The sequence below is a fragment of the Dromiciops gliroides genome, chromosome 3, assembly GCF_019393635.1.
Source record: "Dromiciops gliroides isolate mDroGli1 chromosome 3, mDroGli1.pri, whole genome shotgun sequence".
Lineage (NCBI taxonomy): Eukaryota > Metazoa > Chordata > Mammalia > Microbiotheria > Microbiotheriidae > Dromiciops > Dromiciops gliroides.
In genome coordinates, this window is record NC_057863.1 from 334,062,450 (window position 1) to 334,085,182 (window position 22,733).

Genomic DNA, 22,733 nt, shown 5'->3' on the forward strand with positions numbered 1-22,733 from the left:
CAGACCTCTACTTCCATACTCCTAATTTGTCTTGAGCTAGAAATATGTCTCACCATGACCTTTTGTTAGGTATGCTGCTCCAGAATTTGATTTGATGTGCTATTTTAAAGTTCTTTGAAAGAGAATGTGGGAAGACTTCAGCTGCAGGGCTTCCTCTACTCCTCCATCTTGGTCTAAACTTACATATCTTTATAATCATTTTCCCCTCATTACAACCTTGTGATTATGTTCTGGGCCTTTGGAGACTACATCAACTGTATTGTTGGGATGGGGAGAATAATTTCAGTTAAATTCTCCCTTTAGTTAAATATTTGCTGTCCCTATCAAATCAACCAGAATGTTCTTTTGGTAGTCTATATGGTGCAGTGTGAAAATAATTTAGAAATTAATCTTCAATCAGGGTAGAGGTCTACCATTGTAGGTAGGCCTGGGATTATACTGATTTCCAAATACATGGTGACAGAATTTACCAAACATCATTTTGGAAAATTTTCATCCATTACCACCTGGTTTTGTGTTTGCTAAGGCCTTACCTAAAGACGATGAAGGAAGGAAAAAAAATCAATCTCACATATCAGAGGAAAAGCTTAGTCCTTATACACCTCTCAAGACTGCATTAATCTCTCTTCCCAGGGAATAGGGACCTGGGAATCACCCTTATTCAAATTTTTTAAATTTCAATTTTTTGCTTATGCAACAATAACAATTCATATAATACCTCCATTGTAGATAAATGTTTCATTTGTAGAATTTACAATAACATCTTCTTCTTCCTTGGTGATATCTCCAGAGGCAACCATGAAGGAAATGGAACCAATTGTTGTTTCATAAACTCCTGGTGTAGTATTAGAAATAGTCCCAAAGAAATCTAAAGAGAAAAGTAAAATAATACAACAAGTTGGATCTTGTGATTAGTATTATAAAATTTTGCTGTATGTTTCTCTCTTACTCCTTCCTCTTTCCCTTCAGGAAATGTCTTGACTTTAAATTTCAAGGCCCAACAGATGATCTTTTGGTTGAAAAGATTTAGAAAATTTGATAGGTGTCCCCCCCCCCCATCTCTCTCCTCCCCCCAACCTATGATTATACATAAGTCAGAAACTATTAACATGGACATCCTATTTACTCATATAGACTGGCTACCCATATTAATTCTAGCATTGGAGAATTAATGGAGCATTGAAAGGTTAAATGATTGCTCATGGTCATAGAGTTAGTATGTGTTAGAATCTTCCTGATTCTAAAATTGGCCCTCCATTTCCTTTGCAATTCCATTTCTCATATGTATCAGCTAAATGAAATTTGATGAGATAGAAATATTTGGTTTGTTAAGTTTAAGTTCACGTATATAGAAATCATACATCACCAACAGAGAAAATACTAGTCTCAGATTTTATGGGGTTAATAAAAGAGCCTAGACAATGTAATAGACCAGACCAATTGACTTTGTATCTGATTGGCTCATGCCAAATAATGTGACTAGTGTTTAAAAATTTAGGAATATTGTAGTTGTATATATTTCAGAAAGATGGTAGTATGCTAGGGGGAAAAAAGAGCCCAAATCCCCTGAAAACAATCCAGTGGGGCTTAAAAATTCACCAATTTGGGACATAGCCAAGATAACAGAGAAAAGATAGGGGCTCCCCATAGCTCTCCCCCAAACCTCTCCAAAAATGTTAAATAATACCTCAAAATAGATTCTGGAGGCGCAGAACGCACAAAAGGATGAGGTGAAACAATTTTCTTTTTTCCCTTATTTAGAATTTTATTTGTCCAAATTACATGTAATAACTTTTTATGTCAATTTTTTAAAACTTTGTGTTCCTGGGCAGCTAGGTGGTGCAGTGGATAGAGCACCAGCCCTGGAATCAGGAGCATCTGAGTTCAAATCCGGACTCAGACACTTAACACTTACTAGCTGTGTGACCCTGGGCAAGTCACTTAACCCCAATTGCCTCACTAAAAAACAAAAACAAAAAATCCTTTGTGTTCCAAATTCTCTTCCTCCTACCCTCCCCAACCTCCCTCCAAGAAGCTCAAGCAGTTCAATATAAGTTATACATGAATAGTCATGCAAAACATCTCCACATTAGTCAGGTTGTGAAAGAAAAGAGACAAAAACAAAACTTCAGATTAAGGAACTATCAAAAAAATTATGCTTTAATCTGTTTTCAGATACAATCAGTTCTTTCTCTGTAGATGGATTGCAATTTTCATAAGTCTTTCAGAGTTATCTTGAATCATTGCATTGCTGAAAATAACCAAGTCATTCATAGCAGATCATCTTACACTATTACTGTTATTTTGCATACAGTACATTTCACTCTGCTTCAGTTCATGTAGGTCTTCCCAGGTTTTTCTGATAGCATCCTGCTCATCATTTTGTTTTTGTTTCTGATAAAGTAACTAACAAAAAAAATATGTTTCAATCTCTATTTAAATACCATCAATTATCTCTCTGTAGATGGATTGCATTTTTTCATAAGACCTTCAGAGTTGTCTTGGATCATTGCATTGCTGAAAATAACCAAGTCATTCATAGCAAATCATCTCACAATATTACTGTTATTTTATATACAGTAGATTTCACTTCGCATCAGCTCATGCAGGTCCTTCCAGGTCTTTCTGATAGCACCCTGCTCATCATTTTAAAATAGTAAACTACATTTATATAGTACTTTAAAGAGATATTTTCTTGCAATAAACCTATGAGGCTGATTATTGCAACAACAGTAATAGATAACTTTTATATAGTACCTTAAACTTGACAAAGAATTTTCTTCACAATAGCCAAGAAAAGTACTATACATTTTGCCATCATCATCATGTAATCATCAATCAATTATCATCCATCAATCCTCATCATCATCTCAGTCAATCAATCCTCATCTTCTCCATTAATCCTACTCCTCATCAATTAGTCCTAATCTTCAATCAATCCTCATCTTTCTCCAATCATCATCAATCAATCAATCCATTATCAACAATCACCATCATCTTACATTACTCTTGCCTCTGCTTCAAAATTTTTTTCATAGTTACTATTGTTTTGTTTTTTTTTTTGGTGAAGCAATTGGGGTTAAGTGACTTGCCCAGAGTCACACAGCTAGTAAGTGTCAAGTGTCTGAGGCCATATTTGAACTCAGGCCCTCCTGAATCCAGGGTTGGTGCTTTATCCACTGAGCCACCTAGCTGCCCCCACAGTTATTATTGTTAACTGTTCTCCTTCATCCTATTCCTTTCTCTTCCTTATTCTATTTACTCTATTTTCTATCTTCTTTTACCCTATCCCTCCTCAAAAGTGTTTTGCTTCTGACTGCCTCCTCCCCTGCTCTGCCTTCCCTTCTTTCACCCCTCCCTCCTTATCCCCTTCTCCTACTTTCCTGTAGGTTTAGATAGATTACTCTACCCAATTGAGGGTGTATATTATTCCCTCCTTGAGCCAGCTCTGGTGAGATTAAGGTTTTTGAGATAATTCTGATGACTGTAAGAGTCATTCACTTCCCCACTCCCCTCCCATCTCTCCTCCCACTCCATATGCCCTTTCCTCCTTCTTTCCTGTGAGATTTCACCCCATTCTACCTCTCCCCTTTCCCCCTCCCCCAGTTCATTCCTCTCCCCCCCCTCACTTTTACCCTAAAGAAGTTATCATGGTGCAGCTAGGTGACACAGTGGACAAAGGACCCACCCTGGACTCAGGAGGATGAGAATCCAAATCTGGCCTCAGACACAATACACTCACCAACTCTGACCACCTTCCATGTCCCCAAAAACAGATAAATAAAAAATAAATGCTTTACAGATAAAATCCCTTCATAATCAATTCCCACCTGTGCCCTCTGTCTAAATTTGTTCCTATCATCTGCCTTAATACTAAGAAAGTTCTTATGATTTAGACATATCATCTCCCCATGTAGGAATGTAAACAGTTTAATCTTAAAAGGGTTAGAACATCTCTCATGATTTCTTTTTCCTCTTTACCTTTTTATGCTTCTCTAGGGTCTTGCTTTTGAAAGTCAAATTTTCTATTCAATAAAAGTCTTTTCATCACAAATACCTGAAAGTCCTCTTTTTCATTGAAGTCCTATTTTTCCCCCTGAAAGATTATACTCAGTTTTGCTGGGTAAGTGATTTTTGGTTATAATCCCAATTCCTTTGTCCTCTGGAACATCATATTCCATGCCCTCCAGTCCTTTAATGTAGAAGCTGCTAGATCTTGTGCTATCCTTACCGTGGGTCCACAGTATTTGAATTGTTTCTTTCTGGCTGCTTGCAATATTTTCTCCTTGACCTGGGAGCTCTGGAATTTGGCTATAATATTCCTGGAAGTTTTCCTTTTGGGATATTTTTCAGGAGGTGATCAGTGGATTCTTTCAATTTCTATTTTACCTTCTGCTTCTAGAATATCAGGGCAATTTTCCTTGATAATCTCTTGGAAGATGATTTCTACGCTCTTTTTTTGATCATGCTTTTCAGGTATTCCAATAATTTTCATATTATCTCTCCTGGAACTATTTTCCAGGTCAGCAGTCTTTCCAAGGAGATATTTCACATTGCCCTATATTTTTTAATTCATTTGGATTTGCTTTTTTGTGTCTTGGTTTCTCATAAAGTCGCTAGCTTCCATTTGTTCATTCCTAATTCTTAGGCAATTATTTTCTTCAGAGAGCTTTTATATCACCCTTTTTAGGAGGGCCTGAGTTCAAATCTGGCCTCAGACACTTGATACTTACTAGCTATGTGACCCTGTGCAAGTCATTTAACCCTCATTGCCCTGCATCCAAAAAAAAAAAAAAACAGCTCACTGAAGAAAATTATTCCTTAAAAATTAGAATTGGGCAAGTGGAAGCTAATGACTTTAGGAGACATCAAGAAACAATAAACAAAATGAAAGAATGAAAAAGAAAAGAAAATGTGAAATATTTCATTGAAAAAAAAACTGATCTGGAAAACAGATTGAAGAGAGAAAATTTAAGAATTAATGGACTACCTGAAAGCCATAATAAAAAAAAGAGCCTTGACATCATCTTTCAAAAATGATCAGAGTATGAAAAGGCAGTTTTCTGATGAAGAAACCAAAGCTATCTATTCCCATATGAAAAAATGTTCTAAATCTCTAATGATTAGAGAGCTGCAAATTAAAACAACTCTGAGGTACCACCTGACACCTATCAGATTGGCTAAAATGACAAAAAAGGAAAATAATCAATGCTGGAGAAGCTATGGGAAAATTGGAACACTAATGCATTGTTGGTGGAGCTGTGAACTGATCCAACCATTCTGGAGAGCAATTTGGAATTATGCCCAAAGGGCGATAAAGCAATACCACTTTTGGGTCTTTTTCCCAAAGAAATCATGGAAAGGGGACAGGGACCCACATGTACAAAAATATTTATAGCTGCTCTTTACGTGGTGGCAAGGAATTGGAAGTTGAGGGGATGCCCATCGATTGGGGAATGGCTGGACAAGTTGTGGTATATGAATACAATGGAATACTATTGTGCTGTAAGAAACGACGAGCAGGAGGAGTTCAGAGAAACCTGGAGGGTCTTGTGTGGGCTGATGATGAGTGAGATGAGCAGAACCAGAAGAACATTGTACACAGTATCATCAACATTGAGTGTTGATCTACTGTGATGGACTATATTCTTCTCACCAATGCAATGGTACAGAAGAGTTCCAGGGAACTCATGATAGAAGAGGATCTCCAAATCCAAGAAAAAAAAAGAACTGTGGAGTATAGATGCTGAATGAACCATACTATTTCTTTTGTTTTTGGTGCTGTTGTTTTTTTCTATTTTGAGGTTTTTCATCATTGCTCTGATTTTTCTCTTATAACATGACTAATGCAGAAGTAGAATTAATGTTATGTGTGTGTGTATATATATATATATAAAACCTATATCAGATTACTTGCTGTCTAGGTGAGGGGGAGGGAGGGGAGGGAGGGAGAAAAATCTGAAATTGGAAAGCCTTATAAACAAAAGTTGAGAACTATCTTTACATGTAAGGGGAAAAAAATAAAATACTTTATTAATTAAAAAAAATTATCAGGTGAAGTTGCCCTGATGTTCTACAACCAGAGGGTAAAATAGAAATTGAAAGATTTCACCAATCACCTCCTGAAACAGATTCTAAAATGAAAACTCCCAGGAATATTATAGTCAATTTTCAGAGCTGCCAGGTCAAAGAGAAATATTGCAAGCAGTCAAAAAGAAACAATTCAAATATCATGGAGCCACAGTCAGGATAACACAAGATTCAGCAGTTTCTACATGAAAGGATTAGAGGGCATGAAATATGATATTCCTGAAGGCAAAAGAGCTAGGATTACAACCAAGAAGGTAGGTGATCCACCCAGGAAAATTGAGTATAATCTTTCAAGGGGAAAAAAGAGATATTTAATGAAATAGAGGACTTTCAGGCATTCCTGATGAAAAGACTCTAGTGTTTCTTTTTCTGAATTTCAAATTTAACTTTCAAATACAAGACTCAGGAGAAACATAAGGGGGCAGCTAGGTGGCACAGTGGATAAAGCACTGGGCCTGGATTCAAGAGGATCTGAGTTCAAATCTGGCCTCAGACACTTGACACTTACTAGCTGTGTCACCCTGGGCAAGTCACTTAACCCTCATTGCCCCCCGCCCCCAAAAGAGAAACATAAAAAAGTAAATAAGTAAGAGAGATTATAATGAATTCAACAAGGTAAATCTATTTACATTCCTAAATGGGAAAATGATACTTGTAAGTCCTAAAATCTTTCTTATTATTAGGGGAGTTAGAAGGAATATACATAGACAGAGGGAATGGGTGTAAGTTATATATGATGGGATGAATATATAACAAAAATAAAATTAATGGGTGAGAAAAGAAATGCACTAAGAAAATGGGAAAAGGAGAGGCAGAATGGGATAAGTTATCTGTCATAAAAGAGGCATTAAAAAGCTTTTACAGTGGAGAGGAAAAAGGCAGATATGGAGGGGAGAGCATTAACCTTTTTTTCAACATAATTGCCTTAAAGACAGAATAATATACACACTCAGTTGGTTATAGAAATCTATCTTATCCTACAAGAAAGTGGTAAGGAAAAGGCATAAGAGAAATGAGGTGCTGATAGAAGGGAGGGAAGATTGGGGAAGGTAAATGTCAGAAGCAAAACACTTTGAGGATGAACAGGGTGAAAGGAAATAGAGGAGGATGAATAATGAGAAAACAGGATTGAGGAAAATATGGAGTCAATAATAATAACATGAAAAAATACAAGTTCTCTGATAAAGACCTCATTTCTCAAATATATAAAAAACAGAGTCAAATAGAAACAAGAACCGTTTCTTAATTGATAAATGGTCAAAGGATACAAACAGGCAATTTTCAGATAAAGTAATCAAAACTATGTATAGTCATATGAAAAAAATGTTCTAAATTATTATTGTTTACAGAAATACACATTAAAACAACTCTGACACCTATCAAATTGACTAATATGACAAAAATGCCAAATGATTGAGGGGATGTGGGAAAATTGAAACACTTATGCACTGTCGAAATTATGTAGTGATTCAACCACTCTGTAGAGCAATTTGGCACTATGGCAAAAGGGCAGCTGTAAAACCATGCAACCCCTTGACCAAGCAATACCATTATTAGGTCTGCATCCCAAAGAGATTGTAAAAAAGGAAATGGACCTATATATAGAAAGACATTTATAGCGACTATGTAGTAGAAAAGAATTGGAGGGGCAGCTAGGTGGCACAGTGGATAGAGTACCGGCCCTGGATTTAGGAGGACCTGAGTTCAAATCCAGCCTCAGACACTTAACAATTACCAGCTGTGTGACCCTGGGCAAGTCACTTAACCCCGATTGCCTCACCAAAAAAAAAAAAATTAATAAATAAAAGAATTGGAAATTGAATGAATGGGCATCAACTGGGGAATGACTGAACATGTTGTTGTATATGATTGTGATGGAATACTATTATGCTATAAGAAATGACAAGCAGGATGCTCTCAGAAGAAACCTGGAAATATTTACATGAACTAATGCAAAGTGAAACAAGCAGAGCCAGGAGAACATTATATACAGTAACAGCAATATTATATGATGATCATCAACTCTGAATGACAGCTATTCTTGGCAATATAATGATCCAAGAGAATTCTGAAGGACTTATGATGAAAAATGCTCTCCATCTCCGGATAAAGAAATCATGGAGGGGCAGCTAGGTGGCGCAGTGGATAGAGCACCGGCCCTGGAATCAGGAGTACCTGAGTTCAAATCCAGCCTCAGACACTTAAACACTTACTAGCTGTGTGACCCTGGGCAAGTCACTTAACCCCAATTGCCTCACTAAAAAAAAAAAAAGAAAGAAATCATGGAGTCTGGATACAGATCAAAGCATACTTTTTCTTTACTTTCTCTGTGTGTTTTTATCTACATTTTCTTTCACAACATGACTAACATGGAAATATGTTTCTCATGACTGCACATATATAATCTGTAGAAAATTGCTTGCCTTCTCAATGAGGAGAGTAGGAGAGGGGATGGAGGGAATTTGGAGCTCAAAAATTTTTTAAATGAATGTTAAAAATTCTTCGTACATGTAATTGGGGAAAATAAAACATTAAACAAGAAAATATATCAATCTGGAAAGAAGTAAAAAAAATCACTTCTAGGCTACCCCATCCAACTGAGGGATCTATAGAAGTACCCCTATAGTCCTATGGAAACTCTGGGATAGACAAGTCAGGCTAGGTGGAAGATATTGTGCAGGCAGCCCTTTTAGATTCCCAGGGAGTCCATCATAACATTCATGGCCTGATATCAGAAATATTGGGGATGCTAGGCAGAGCCCAGCCCTGGAGTCCCTAGAAAGAGCACTTTGTCTGGGCCACTGTACTCAGAACTAAACAGCCTCTACTCATGAAATTAAATTATATAGCCTAACCACAGTACAGGACCCCAACCTAGATAGTGAGATAGATGACAGAAAAAAGCAAAACAAGGAAAACTGAATAACATGAGAAATACCAAAGTCCAGGGGCATGATTAAAGAAAAAAATGTCATGGCCACAGGAAATGTAGTTGTAGTTGGAAGTAATTAAATGAGAGATATAGAATGGAAACACTAAGGAGGAAAGAATCGCAAGGGAAAATGGCACCTTAGAACATAGAGTAGAAAATCTCATTGAAGAAAAGAATACCCTGAAAATTAGAATGGACCAGACAGTAAAATAGTGACCAATAAGATAACAATATATATTAAAAGAAAAGAAAATATTGAAAAGCAGAAGTAAATGTAAGAAATATAATATCAAAGATAAGAAAATGAAAACAGGTCAAAGAGAGATGATCTAAGAACTATCACATTTACTGAAAATCATGATAAAAAAATATCTGGGAGGGGGCAGCTAGGTGGCACAGTGGGTAGAGCACTGGCTCTGGAGTCAGGAGTACCTGAGTTCAAATCCAACCTCAGACACTTGGCACTTACTAGCTGTGTGACCCTAGGCAAGTCACTTAACCCCAATTGCCTCACACACACACACACACACACACACACCAAAAAATAAAATAAAATAAAATAAAAAATATCTGGGTGTGACATTTCAAGAAATTATAAATAAAAGTTGCAGGGCAGCTAGGTGACACAGTGGATAGAGCAACAGCCCTGGAGTCAGGAGGACCTGAGTTCAAATCCAGCCTCTGACACTTGACACTTACTAGCTGTGTGACCTGGGCAAGTCATTTAACCCCAATTGCCTCACCAAAAAAAATAAATAAATAAAAGCTGCCCACAACTCTTAGGAACAGAAAGAAAATTAATAATTCATTTGATCACCTTCAGCAAGAAATCCCCAAATGAAAACTTCCAGGAATGTCATCACCCAAATTCAGAGCTTTCAGATCAAAGAAAGAATATAGCAAAGAATATCGTATGTGGTTTGATATTTTCTCTGCTAGTTTTATTCTTCATTTGAATCATCATTACTTTGCTTAGAGGAGCAGCTAGGTGGTGCAGTGGATAGAGTACTGGCCCTGGAGTTAGGAGGATCTGAGTTCAAATCCAGGCTCAGACACTTGACATTTACTAGCTGTGTGACTATGTGCAAGTCACTTAACCCCAATTACTTCAAACATCTGGGGCCAACTCCAGTCATCCTGATGTATATCTTGCCACTGGACCCAGATGATTCTGGAGGAGAGAGTGAGCCTGGACATTTTGCATAGCCCTCCCTCACTTAAATCCAATTCACTGCAAGTCATGACATCACCTCCCAATATCATGGTCCTCTTCAAGAATGATGGACAAAAAACTTTGCTTAGAATTTTAACTAAATGGTTAATAAGCAACAATAAATTCTTCAACAAAATAATTTTACTAGACCTTGTCTTTCAACAGTCTTGCCAACTCTGTAATTGGTAGGATTTACATTTCTATATCCACTGTCCCATCTAGTGAATTCATCTGAAAATGCCTAGAAAAAGAAACAGTTATTTAGTACAACAATTCTTGGTAGAAATATATAAATCAGATTCTTTAACAAATATACTCAGTAAGTAAACAATGATTTATTTAGATAGTTATTGATTACAGAGTATGTTGTCAGTAGAAACTCTATTATTAAATTTTGGATAAAGAAAATAAAGTAAACTAATCCTTTAGGTAGTAGATCCAATACTAGAATTCGAAGGACACTGCATTTGGATTCAGAGTACCTGTGTTAATTCCTTAGAGCACATTTTACTACTACCTGTGTGACCTCTGGCAAGTTATTTAATCTCTCTGAGCCTTAGGTTTTTCATCTATAAAAATAAAGGGATAAGACTAGGTGACTTCCTAGGTCCCTTCCAGTTCTATATATGTTCTCCTCTGATTTTTTTCCCCCCGTGGGGCAGTGAAGGTTAAGTGACTTGCCCAGGGTCACACAGCTAGTAAGTGTCAAGTATCTGAGGCTAGATTTGAACTCAGGTCCTCCTAAATCCAAAGCCAGTGTTTTATCCACTGCACCACCTAGCTGCCCCTCCCTCCTCTGATTTTAAAGAAAATATTCTAGAATTCTAAAGGAAGACTTTTGGAGAGTCACTGTTTTCCAAGTAGTTCTACATGTAGATTCAGTATTGCTACTGCTAAATTGGTTCTGAAAATATATTTCTCTTTCAGAGAATTACTCACCCACATGATTCAATGAAAATTTAAGTAAAAGATTTTTTTTATTATTCAGCACATAGAGAAGTTCACATTCTGGCCAGGAGAAGAAGTCTAAACTTCAACTCCCAGAACAAAGGAGAAGGTGATAATTTTATAGAGGAGAGAAGGGGGTGGGGGGGCAGAGGCTTAAGACTGAAAAATTACAGCAGTTTGGAAAATGATGATGCTAACTATTTGGGGAGTGGGATACTTGAAGTAGCAAATATGTCACATTCTTAATTTGGGATTATTTTCACTACCTGGTCCTGATCACATAGCAAACACGACTGGCTCCCGAGTAAGCTCATGCTATAAATTCAAGGCACCCAGCTTTTCTGGGTGACTGCTTTGTTATCTGTTTGACTAACCACTATCTGATTAATTAACTACTTTGCCTTTCCAAGGAAAGAGTAATCTCTAACTAACCCCAGAAAGTTGATCAACCATATTTCTCGATGGTCAGAATGTTTTCCTCAGGGTCTGAGTATCCCTAACTGGACTCAGGCCTACTAGACTACCACTACAAGTATTCTTATTCAAGCAGTGGTCCTCAAACTGTTTTGCCATAGAAGAATTTCTTATGTTAAACAAGTTTTAATGGGAACTTTATGACAAAATTTATTTAAATAATTATTGAATGCCTAGCAGGAATAGTCCTCAATTTTAAAATGCAATGAGAGCTAAAAATAAAAATACAAAAGCTAGAGTTTTTGCTCTTAAGGAGTTTATAATCTAGTGGAGGAGACAACCCAAATTAGGGAGTGGTGGCTTCATAGAAAGTTTTGGTCTGGGGAATCATAAAGATGACGAGTAGAACAGAGCAGTCTATTAACATATGTTTTCTAGAGGGAATGATGGTGGTGATTCGGTTATAGTTCTCAGAGAAAGTGATGTAAAGGAGGGGAGAAGGTAAGTATACCCATAAACAGCACCATGGAAGAAAATAGGTGAAGCAAAGTTAAGGACAAAAAGTCCTAGGGAATGCATGGTTTAGATATTCCCAGGCATGGCCCCTGGATTGTGGAACAGCAACAGCAGGACTGCCAACCATACAAATCACACCGTATCCAGCCCTTCTCTTATTGTGTGATTCATGGTCTTAATCTCCCATCAATCTTTCATAGAAGATCTCCCCACCCATGATAGGCCTTCCTGAATGTTTATTAAGATTTCATGCTTAGGGGCAGCTAGGTGGCACAGTGGATAGAGCACTGGCCCTGGAGTCAGGAGGACCTAAGTTCAAATCCAGTCTCAGATACTTGACACTTATTAGCTGTGTGACCCTGGGCAAGTCACTTAACCCCAATTGTCTCGCCCAAAAAAAAGGGGCGGGGGGAGCTGTGAGGTCAAAACTCTTCACGACTTCATGCTTACAAATACTACATTCTGCTTGCTTTTTAAGAAGGTAGACTCCTGAGTGAGGAGAGTAGATCAGGAGGGTTTGGTCAGCCTGACAGGCTTAGGTTTCCTGGATGTGAATCTATATCCACATCAATTATACCCTCTGGTTAATGAGATGGCAAAGACACAATCCAATAAATGGCTTCTTATGTTATTAGCTTATTACTTAGTAACAGGGTTATTTTAAGTAGAATATAGAATGGCAAGTGACTGATAGTTTCTTTCTTCCTATTCCATACCTATTGTATTTGTACCCCTTTGAGTATGTTAAATAGTGGGAGGAGTCACTGTGTATAAATATCCCTGGATCTTGAGGTGCAGGGTCTTTGGGTCCTAGACCTGAGACCAGCTTTATTGTGAGACAGAATCCCTCTCTCAATAAACCTATTTTCTTTGGCTTGGAGACTTTGGTTTTTTCTTTGACTAATCCTTTGACTTGGAAATTTTTGCAACACTGTGCAGTTATTCTTTCCACATCACCACTTTTCTCATCGTGGTTTCAATATGCTGTTGTTTGCAATAAGAAATTAAATGAGAATTTTGGGGGAGTTTTGCAGAACCTAAAGATAATACACAAAGGTTAGGAGACAACACAGGAAAAGTTTAGAGACTCAGAAATGCATAAATTATATATGTAGTCATATATAATATCATCATATTATATATTTTTTGAGATGTTTTGTCTTTTAATACTGTAAACATCCCATAAAGGAAAAAGAAAAAATTCTGATTTCTCTGGTATGAAGGGAGGGCCAAAAGGTTTTATGTAGATCTTCCAGATCAAAGGGGCACTGTGCCCCTAACCCACACAACGTGGAAGAGATAACTGCATTTCCCCCATTATATGGCGAACTTCTCAAGTAAAACAAGGACTTTCTTTTACCTTTCTTTGTATCCCTAGTGTCTAGCAGAGTATCTGGCACATAGTAGGTGCTTAATAAATGCTTATTGACTGAAATGTCAGAAGAAGGATAAAAGGATTTCTGTTATCATCTAAAAAGCTATAGAAAAATTTGGTTAGAAAAATATTTATTAAGTTCCTATATGTAGAAAGAATTATATTAAATGAAATACACTTTGAATTAAAACTTACCCACAAAAATGCTCTAAATGTAGACAAAGGACCTTACCTTAATGTTTTCTGTGTCACTGGATCGCAACAGAATGTGAACTTCTTTTAGGGTTTTCAAAAGTCTTGTACAACTGAATTTAAACACTTGTGAAAGGATTAATTCAGCAAATATGGCTTTTGGAAACATTGCTATTCCTGTTCCAATTGCTGGAAATGTGACTGATGTTAGAGAGAGAATCTCAGGAGTGTCCAAACATTCTCTGACTATATCTTCCATGATCTGGGAGGGGGGAGAAAGAGAGAGAGAGTGAGAGAGAGAGAGCGAGAGCGAGAGAGAGAGAGAGAGAGAGAGAGAGAGAGAGAGAGAATGTGTATATAAATATACATTTTATATGTATGTATGTATGTATGTATGTATGTATGTATGTATGTATGTCCCATAAGACTCCTGTCAGATAGAGAGGATTTGGGGAAATATAAAACAGCTCCATAACCATGTAATTGACAATAACTCTTCAGGCATGTTTAAGGGGCATCAGCATTTTATCTTTAGTGCTAACAGTGGATGAAGAGTGGCTAGAAACAGGCCTAAATATATAAAGAAAACTAGCATTTGTGTGGAGTGCTGAGGAGTTGCTGGATGAAGAGATAAGACAATGGCATGGATGAGAGTCCTTCAATGTGAATGAATTCTGTATGCATCGAGATAGCAATGTATACAGAAGAGAGTGCTACTGCAAACATGTAGCTGACTTGACTATTTGTTCAATGAAAGCTCTTATCCAAAAGGTGCTGTCTAAAAGATTCTGAGTCCTAGTGCTCAACATTTCTCCTCCCCCAACCCCTCTCTCCACAAAATATGGACTATATAACAGCAAAAAAAGAGTGATAAGGAGATGTCATTTATCAGATTGTTCTCATTTTATCTGAAGTGGGTATGTTCTGCATTCTTTCTAGAGTGTTTTAGGAAGAAAGTACTTGAGGGGTAAAGAGAGAATGGCAACCTAAGGCATGGAGTGTGGGTGCTAGAAACAACTATGATAGGAGGGTATTTGCATTATAGGATAAGTGTCTGCTTTCTATGCCTTTGGGAGTTAATGATGGATTCAAAAGGGGAAAGGGGGAGGAAAGAAGAGAAAAGGATGAGTAGGAAAAAATAGGAGCCTATCACAGAGCTCCATATTCATTCAGAATGACAGGAAAGAGGAGAGCAAACTGAACTACCAAGAAAAAAAAAACATATCCAATGGATGGTTGACAGTGTAGGAGGTACTTCTAAAAACAGTTGTATAGTTGAAAACTAGTGAGAGTGAAGCTACAATGCTTGTAGGAAACCGATCCATGAAAAACTAGCACAGTGTTATTACTTTACAGCAGCCTGTGTGTTCCTTCTAGGTGCCTTCCTCCACACAGATGTGCTGATTGTAAATGCTCCCCACATGTGTAAGCTCCATGAATAATCCCTATATGTATGTTTCACTGACAATATGTGTATTGGTGAGAAAATGGGTTCGGAATTTAAGGGGAAGTATTCTCTGGTTTCTTGAATTACTATGGAATTTCAGTTAAAGCCTTTGTTTGGAATGAAATGTCTAGCTGGCTAATAAAGGAAACATTGTTAGGATCTCACAAGCTATGTTTTAGAGAGAATTCTCATCTATAAAGTCTCATGAACTAGCAGTAACTTCTGGAGAACCATACTTTAGGGGTCCCTGGGTGCTTCATGTAAATATATCTCTACCTTTTGTGAATGACCTTTTCCATTATCCCACACAGGAATTACTGCATGGAGAACAAAGGTGCAGTTCAGATTACAGCCACTGGTCAGGAGAACAGATCCAGTTTTCACTTCCATTCTTTTTCCCACTGCATTTAACTCTTCTTGGAGAGATGGACCAGCTTTCTTCAACATGGCCCGAGCAAGTGTTCCTCCATTAAGTGGAAGATCCGGGGAAATGGAGTTGACAATAACATCAGTCTTAAAGACAAAAATGAAGAATTTGTTAAAAATCAAATCATGTCAATAGGCATTCATTGACCATCTATGCTAAATGTAAGGCACCTTCAGAAGAAGTATAAGATATATTCCCTGCCCTCAAGGAGCTCATAATCTAAAGGGGGTGGGGAACAACATACAAACAAATTTATTTTGATTTTGCCGAGTCATTTCAGTCATGTCTGATTCTTTGTGACCCCATTTATATACAAAGAAGCTCTCTCTTGCTCTCTCTCTCTCTCTCTGTATATATATATGTGAACTGTGGCATTTAAAACTATATGTGGTTGCCTTATTTCTGTCCTAAGTTTAGGAAAAATGAGCTGGGGCTTCTAATATATTTGTTACTTATAAATTAGAAGATTTAGCACCAGTTTTAGGCATTAAGCATTTATTAAAGCATACCAAATATTAGTAAAGAGAGAACACTTGGCTCAGAAAGTAAAGAAAAGGCCTATCTAGCCTAGAGCTCAGCCTGGCCTGCTTCTTCCTCCATTGAGCGCGTCTGAGAGCCTAACTGAGAGTGAAAGCTTCCTCTGGGTCTTGAGGAGAGGTGGCCCTTCCACACTGTTCAAAGCTAATTGTCTAGCATCACAAATTTCTATTGGTTTACTGGACTTGAGGGTGGTCCATGAGCAGAAGTCAGAGTTCAGAAAACACACCCCCTGAGGGCCAGGCCTTCAGATAGGTGTGGTTCCAATCAAGTTAACTCTAAGTGAGTCAATCAGCAAAGTCAAATCCAATTAATCTTAGCATAATCCCCTTGAGTGGGGGCTTCTGGAGAGACCTACAGTTAGAGGGTACTTTCTGAATAAGGATCCAGCAAAGGAGACTGAAAAGAAGGAATTAGATACATTGGAGGAGAACCAGAAAAGAATTGTGTCCTGAGAAGTTAGATAGAAGAGAATGTGAAGGAAGAGCAGATGATGAAGAGTTTTGAAGGTTGCAGAGTTGTCAAAGGGAATGAGGACTGAGAAAAGGCCATTGGATTTGACAACTAAGAGATAATTGGTCATTTTGAAGAGAGCAGTTTTTGTGGAATGATAAGTTTAGAATGAAGATTGTAATGGGTTAAAAAGAGAGTAAGAGGAGGTATCTATTATAGATGACCTTTTCAAGGAGGTTGTCTACAAAGGACAAAAGAAATATAAAACAATAGAAGGCTCAATCAAGGGCTTTTTCAGAATAGAGAAGACATGGGCATGTTTGTAGGCAGTAGGGAATGAGCTAATAGACATGGAGAAATAGACAAGTGATAGAGTGGAGATGACCAAAAGGGCAATTGGTTGGAGGAGATGGGATGCAATGGGATTGATTGAGCAGTTAGAGGGGTTAGCTTTGGTAAAGAGTAAGGCTATTTTGTCATATGAGACACAGTGAAGGAGGAGATAGCAGCAGAAGGCATCTGAATCATAAGAGATGAAGACAAGGGCGGAAGGAGCTCAGCAAATGGCTTCAATATTTTCTATAAAGTATGAGGCAAGGTTCTCAGCTGAGAGAGTGGGGTGAGGGAAAGTTATAGAAGGATTGAGGAGGGGTTTAAAGGTTTAGAAGAGCTGCTATGGAGAATGGGACAGTGAGTTTATAAAGCAGGTATAGAAGGATTGTCTGTCTACTAGTAGTGAGGACCCAGTTGACATTGTGCAACATAAATTTGTAGTAGATCCAGTTCAAAATGGTTGCATGATTTTCTCCATCTTTGTTCAGCAGCATGTGTGTAGGAGCAAAGGAAGCAAATTGTGGAATGGATGCAAGGCACAATTAGTGAAATCACAAAGGGACTAGGAATTCAAGAGTTTCAACAAGGATTCAAGATGGAGAAAGGAGAAGAGAGTGGCTAGTTCAGGAGAGATGGCCTGGGAGAAGATTGAAAGGTTGAGGGATTGAGGGTCATGGTATGGATGAAGAATAGGGTTTTATAAGGGAAGGCAGAGGAAGAAGGGAATAGATTATGGTGGAATAAGGGGATTTTGGAATTATTTAATATGGAAGTGGTATATTTCTGGGTGATGTCAAGATCAAGGGTATAACCATCTTAGTGTGTGGCTAAGGTGTGGTAGAGGAGTAGCTCATGGGGAACTGGGTGGTTACAGTGAGAGAGAATCAATACGTATGTTGAAGACCCCTAACATGGAGACAGGAGTTGGGGAGGAGAGAAAAACTGTAACCCTTTATCAAACCCATCAAAGAAAGAAGAGGAGTAACTTGGAGGTTTGGAGGAAATAGTTATAAGAATTTTTATTAGATAATAGATATGAATAGCCTGAACATGAAAGGAGGAGAGCTTACTAAGTGATGAAGGTAGGCAGAGAACCTGGAAGTGGCATTGGAGAGCAAAAAGTATTTCAATTCCCCTGCCTCAACCAGTGAGCAGAGGAGAATGAATGAAAGTGCAGCCAGTACTAGAAAGAGTGGCCACTTCCAAAGGTCTCCACTTTCAAAGAAATTTGCACTCCTGGGAACACATAGGTTATTAAATAATGTTAACATTTGGTAACTTACAGTCACAGAGAACAGAAACCAGATAATCAAAAATCATTCACGTTTGGCTTTGGAACACATTTTGAAGATGTGTGTGTTATCTTCTATGATGTCACAATCAAATACAATCATGTATGTTCTTGATAATGCATAGACCTCTCAGGGGAAAGCTTTCTCCCCATGTTGCTCCCATCTCAACTCCTCTCTGCTCTCTTTACAGGACTGGAGGAGGAATCATTCTCTCAGATTGGGATAAAATTTGCCCCCTTTTAAAAAATCTTCACTAAAGAGGAGAGAGATTTCCATTGTTTAATTTCTTTTTTCTTTTTCCTTTATTTTTTGAGTCTGTGTCTCTCTATCTTGCCCAGATTGAAAAGTGCAGCAGTGGCCACTCACAAGCAGGATCCTATTCCTGATATGCATGTGAGATTTGTCCTGTTCATTTTTTTTTAATTTTAGTGAGGCAATTGGGGTTAAGTGACTTGCCCAGGGTCACACAGCTAGTAAGTGTTAAGTGTCTGAGGCTCGATTTGAACTCAGGTACTCCTGACTCCAGGGCCGGTGCTCTATCCACTGCACCACCTAGCTGCCCCTGTCCTGTTCATTTTTGATCTATGATGATTTCCCTAACACCCCCCACCCATTTCATATTGGTGCAGGACTTTCTGTGGAAACTTCATTGCTTTAGCTCACTGTAGCTCAGAACTCTAAAGCTCAATAGATAAATGAAAAGTCTCAACTTCTCCTCTGGCAGGCATTATAGGTGTGTGCCACTATGTGTCAGCCCATTATTTAGATTTCAAGTGTTTTTATATATAGGAAGTGAACAGAAGCAGTGGAGGGGTTAGGTGCCTTAAATGTGAATGGCAATAATTACCAAAGTAAATACTCAAAGTAAAAGGATGTTGGGATTAAAAGTGAAGGGGAAAGGAAAAGCAAAGAATTGGAAAGTAAGGAGGTGCTTATCAATTGGGAAATGGTGGAACAAATTGGGCTAGCTGGATTATTAAAATATTATTGCTAATTAAAAAAGAAGAGATTATTTCAGAGAATCCTAGAAAGCAGGAAATGATGAGTGCTGTGATTACCATTTTATACAATGACAACGTTGTAAAAAAAAACTTTGAAAGCCTTAAAGACTTTGATCAAAGGAACCAACTATGTCTCCAAATGATATATAATGAAACATGCTATGAAGAAGGAGGAGGAGGAAGAGTCCAGAAAGTCTAATTTACTTGAACTTCTTGCCTCCTTCCTGTCAGGACTGGTCCTGTTCTTGACCTGTGCCTTCAAGTACATCCCCTCCTTGGTTTTTCTTGTGGGACTGGTAGGGGTCTGTATTGCCTCTCATTCTAAAACCTTTCCTGCCTGGCAGCTAAAGAGAAATATTATTTATTATGAACCTAAGGGATAACCACTGTGGTCCCAGGAGAAAACTCAAAGGCCTCAGCGATTCCTATGTGACTTGATGAGAGCAGGGCATCTGCACAGGGTGCAGTTGCCATCTCTGTGTAGATGATTCCCACATTTGCGGAGCTGTAGTCACACATTTTTTCCAACTGCTTCTTTGACAGGCATTTCAAACTCAACAAATCATGCACTCTTTGATCTAGCTACACTGGTTGACTTGTACTTCTTCCAACATAACACTATCTCCTATCTCTGTGCCTTCACAAAGGCTGTCCCCATGCTTGTAATGCTCTGCTCCCTGGTTTCTTGCAAGACTGAGATCAAATCCTACCTTGTACCAGAGGCCTCTCTGTTTTCCCCTCCACTCTGTCTTTGCAATAACTTCTTATGCCTTACCCTTTCAAATAACCTGTATATATTCTGTATATATATTCCATGTACCTAATTGGCTCTCCTATTTACTTTATTCCCTCCTTGAGGCCAGAGACAAAAATCTTTCTTTGTGTCACCAGTACTTAGCAAAGTACAAGTTATATAGTTAGCATTTGATAAATGCTTACAGGTTGAAATATACTCAGCTTCCACCCACTCTGCGGAGAAGAATTTCACCCTCAGGCTAAATCTGCATTAGCCTCATTAGGATCACTTGATGGAGGTATATATGATCCTAGTTATATGTGAATGAGGCTACTTCAATTTCAAAATCACCTTGAGGCATGTTTAATAAATGGTGATACCCACCTCAGCATCCTGAATATCTCCCTTCACCAACAAGATGCTCAGACCTTCTCTAGTTTGGATGGAGGCCAGCACATTTCTACATTCAATTTTTTTCTTTCTGTTTTTGTCCTGGTTTCCTGATTGTGTACAAGGCGCTGAATTTTTATCAGAAAGATCTTTAAAGATGTTTTTAACAGCTTTGGAAAGAGCTCGAACTGTCTCCTCAGATGAATCTACAAGATGAATCTTTTTTAAGCTATGTTGATTTTGGGGGTCCTGGAAGTTTTCCTTGATGGACAAGACAATGTTCTCTGCACACTCTTTTAAGGGAAAACCAAAGATCCCAGAGCTAAGAGCTGGGATAACTATTGAACTATGCCCATAGTATCCAGCCAGAGTAAGACACTCTGTGATCGCATTTTTTAGTAGCTGCACACACCTGTGAGCATCTTCTTGCTTCCACCTGGGACCAATAGCATGAATCACTTGCTGATAAGGGAGCTGTCCAGCAGATGAGACAACAGCACAGCCAGGAGGGATCTTACCCTGTTGCTGGATTATCTGGTCACATTCCCTCTGTAGCTCTGGGCCTGCTGCTTTAGAGAGTTCAGCTGCCAGGCCTCCAAGGTGCTGTAGGTCCTCATTTGCTGCATTCACCACCACATCTGCTGAGAACTGGGTTAAGTCACCCTGCTGAACAGTTAATAAGATGCCAGATTCTAAGGTTATCTCACAGTGGACCTTTTGCCCATCTATACTGCTCCCACTCTTCTCATCTCCATCTTCTAGTAGACAAATTGAACAACTATACTTCTGTTTTGCTTCCATTTTATAAAATGCTTCCTTTTCTTTGAATAAGGATTTGGCCCCTGGTTTATCAATGCTAAAATTTCTAATACATATTGAATCTAGTGTTTCTTTAACCATGGCCATTGCTCTCATCACTTCTCCTTTGGGACCACTAAATGAAATGCCTCTCTGGTTGGCCAGAGTTTTGAAATAGACCTTCACATTTTTTTTCCTTAATTTTTTCCAGATTTGTTTATTTTCCTCCTGCATATACTGGAGAACTGCTAGAGATGTCACAGTGACCAACTCCTTTATTTTTGTGTTTTTTTCTATAAATTCATAAAGTTCCTGGTAGCTTTCACATACTGGACTAACACAACCAGCAATGATTATCTCAATCCCAGTATCTGAATTTTGCTTTTCTATTATTACAGTCTTTGAGGAGCAGTTGTATTTCTTATTTAAATCATCAGTGAGTGTTTTCCACTGACAATCATGAAGAATCCCACTGTCCACCACACTGATGCACTTAAAGTCCAAAGCTTTCTTCATATGTTCCTCAGCTTCTGAAAGAACTTGGGAAGAGGAGCCAAGCAGCAGAACTGCTTCATCCTTCAACTCATAAGCAGCAGAAAGTTTCTTAGCTGCAAAAAGAGATTCAGAGAATGTCTCACAGTTTACGTGCTGCAGGAACTGAATGATCTGAGGAGAAACATGGAGGAATTTCTGAGCCAAGCTCTGGAGTTTCTCTAGAATTTCACTCTTTGCTTTGTACACATCTGCAGCCAATCCACTCAGGGAAATCTTCTTTGTGAGGGCATCATATGTGACTTCCAGCTCTGGATATTCCTGGTGGAGAGTCTCTTCTAACCCATTATTGCATAAAATGGAAAACCTTCCAGGAAACACAGTCAAGTTCTCTCTTATACTTTGTTTTTCCCTTTCTAATTGTTTGGTGAAACTTTCTATCAGAGTCTTCATTTGCAGTTCAGTCCCTTGCACATCCTCCAGTCTCCCTGCTATCATCACTGTCTCCTGAAGCTTATCAAACTCAGTCAAAATGTTCTTATTTTCTATGCTGTCTCTAATGGCTTCCCAAACCACTGGGTCCACATTATACTTCCTGACCTGGTATTCAGACATGAGGCAAGAGAATCTCATGGAAACATCCTCACTCCACGTCTTGATTATGTTGCTCTTTGTTCTTCTTTGGCTGACTAAGGTGGCTGAAGGAGTGAGTATAATTTTTGGCTCTTTACAGTTGGGTCTTGGCCAGGTTAGTGCACAATGGTGGCTCTCCATGGTGCTAGTTATCTCTCCAATTACTTGATTATCTTTCTGTAAGAATTTCAGTAGATAAGGTTCCACTGGCACTTTTAAGGGCTTTGGCAGCTTCACTGGTGGCTTTGCCTCTCCATATAAAGCAGTACCCAAACTATGGTAGTATGGGAACACTGAAATGGGACTGTTGTTGAAGAGAAGTTTCTTTGTCAATATGGTGTCAATCACTAAAAAAGAAAAAATTAATAAAATGAGAAACAAAGAAAAATCTTTTTAAAGTTCATTCTCTTAAAAAAAGACTGGGTGTGTTAAGGTGTTTTAATCAAGATATTGTCTTCTTTATAGAAAGAAATCCTTATTTTCACTTTTACTTTAAATTTCAGTTAATTGCTAG

The 22,733-nt window shown here is 38.2% G+C and overlaps 1 protein-coding gene across 1 annotated transcript in view; it reads right to left on the minus strand.

Moving 5' to 3' along the window:
- Positions 1–22,733, minus strand: part of LOC122748749 (protein mono-ADP-ribosyltransferase PARP14-like) — a 63,966-nt gene that overhangs the window by 18,163 nt on the left and 23,070 nt on the right. Inside the window, exons 6-10 of the mRNA XM_043994685.1 lie at positions 20,291–22,566; positions 15,404–15,640; positions 13,721–13,942; positions 10,386–10,476; positions 719–868 (exon numbers count right to left, since the gene is read on the minus strand). Coding sequence (XP_043850620.1) covers positions 719–868; positions 10,386–10,476; positions 13,721–13,942; positions 15,404–15,640; positions 20,291–22,566 — 2,976 coding nt within the window. The remainder of the gene's footprint in view (positions 1–718; positions 869–10,385; positions 10,477–13,720; positions 13,943–15,403; positions 15,641–20,290; positions 22,567–22,733) is intronic.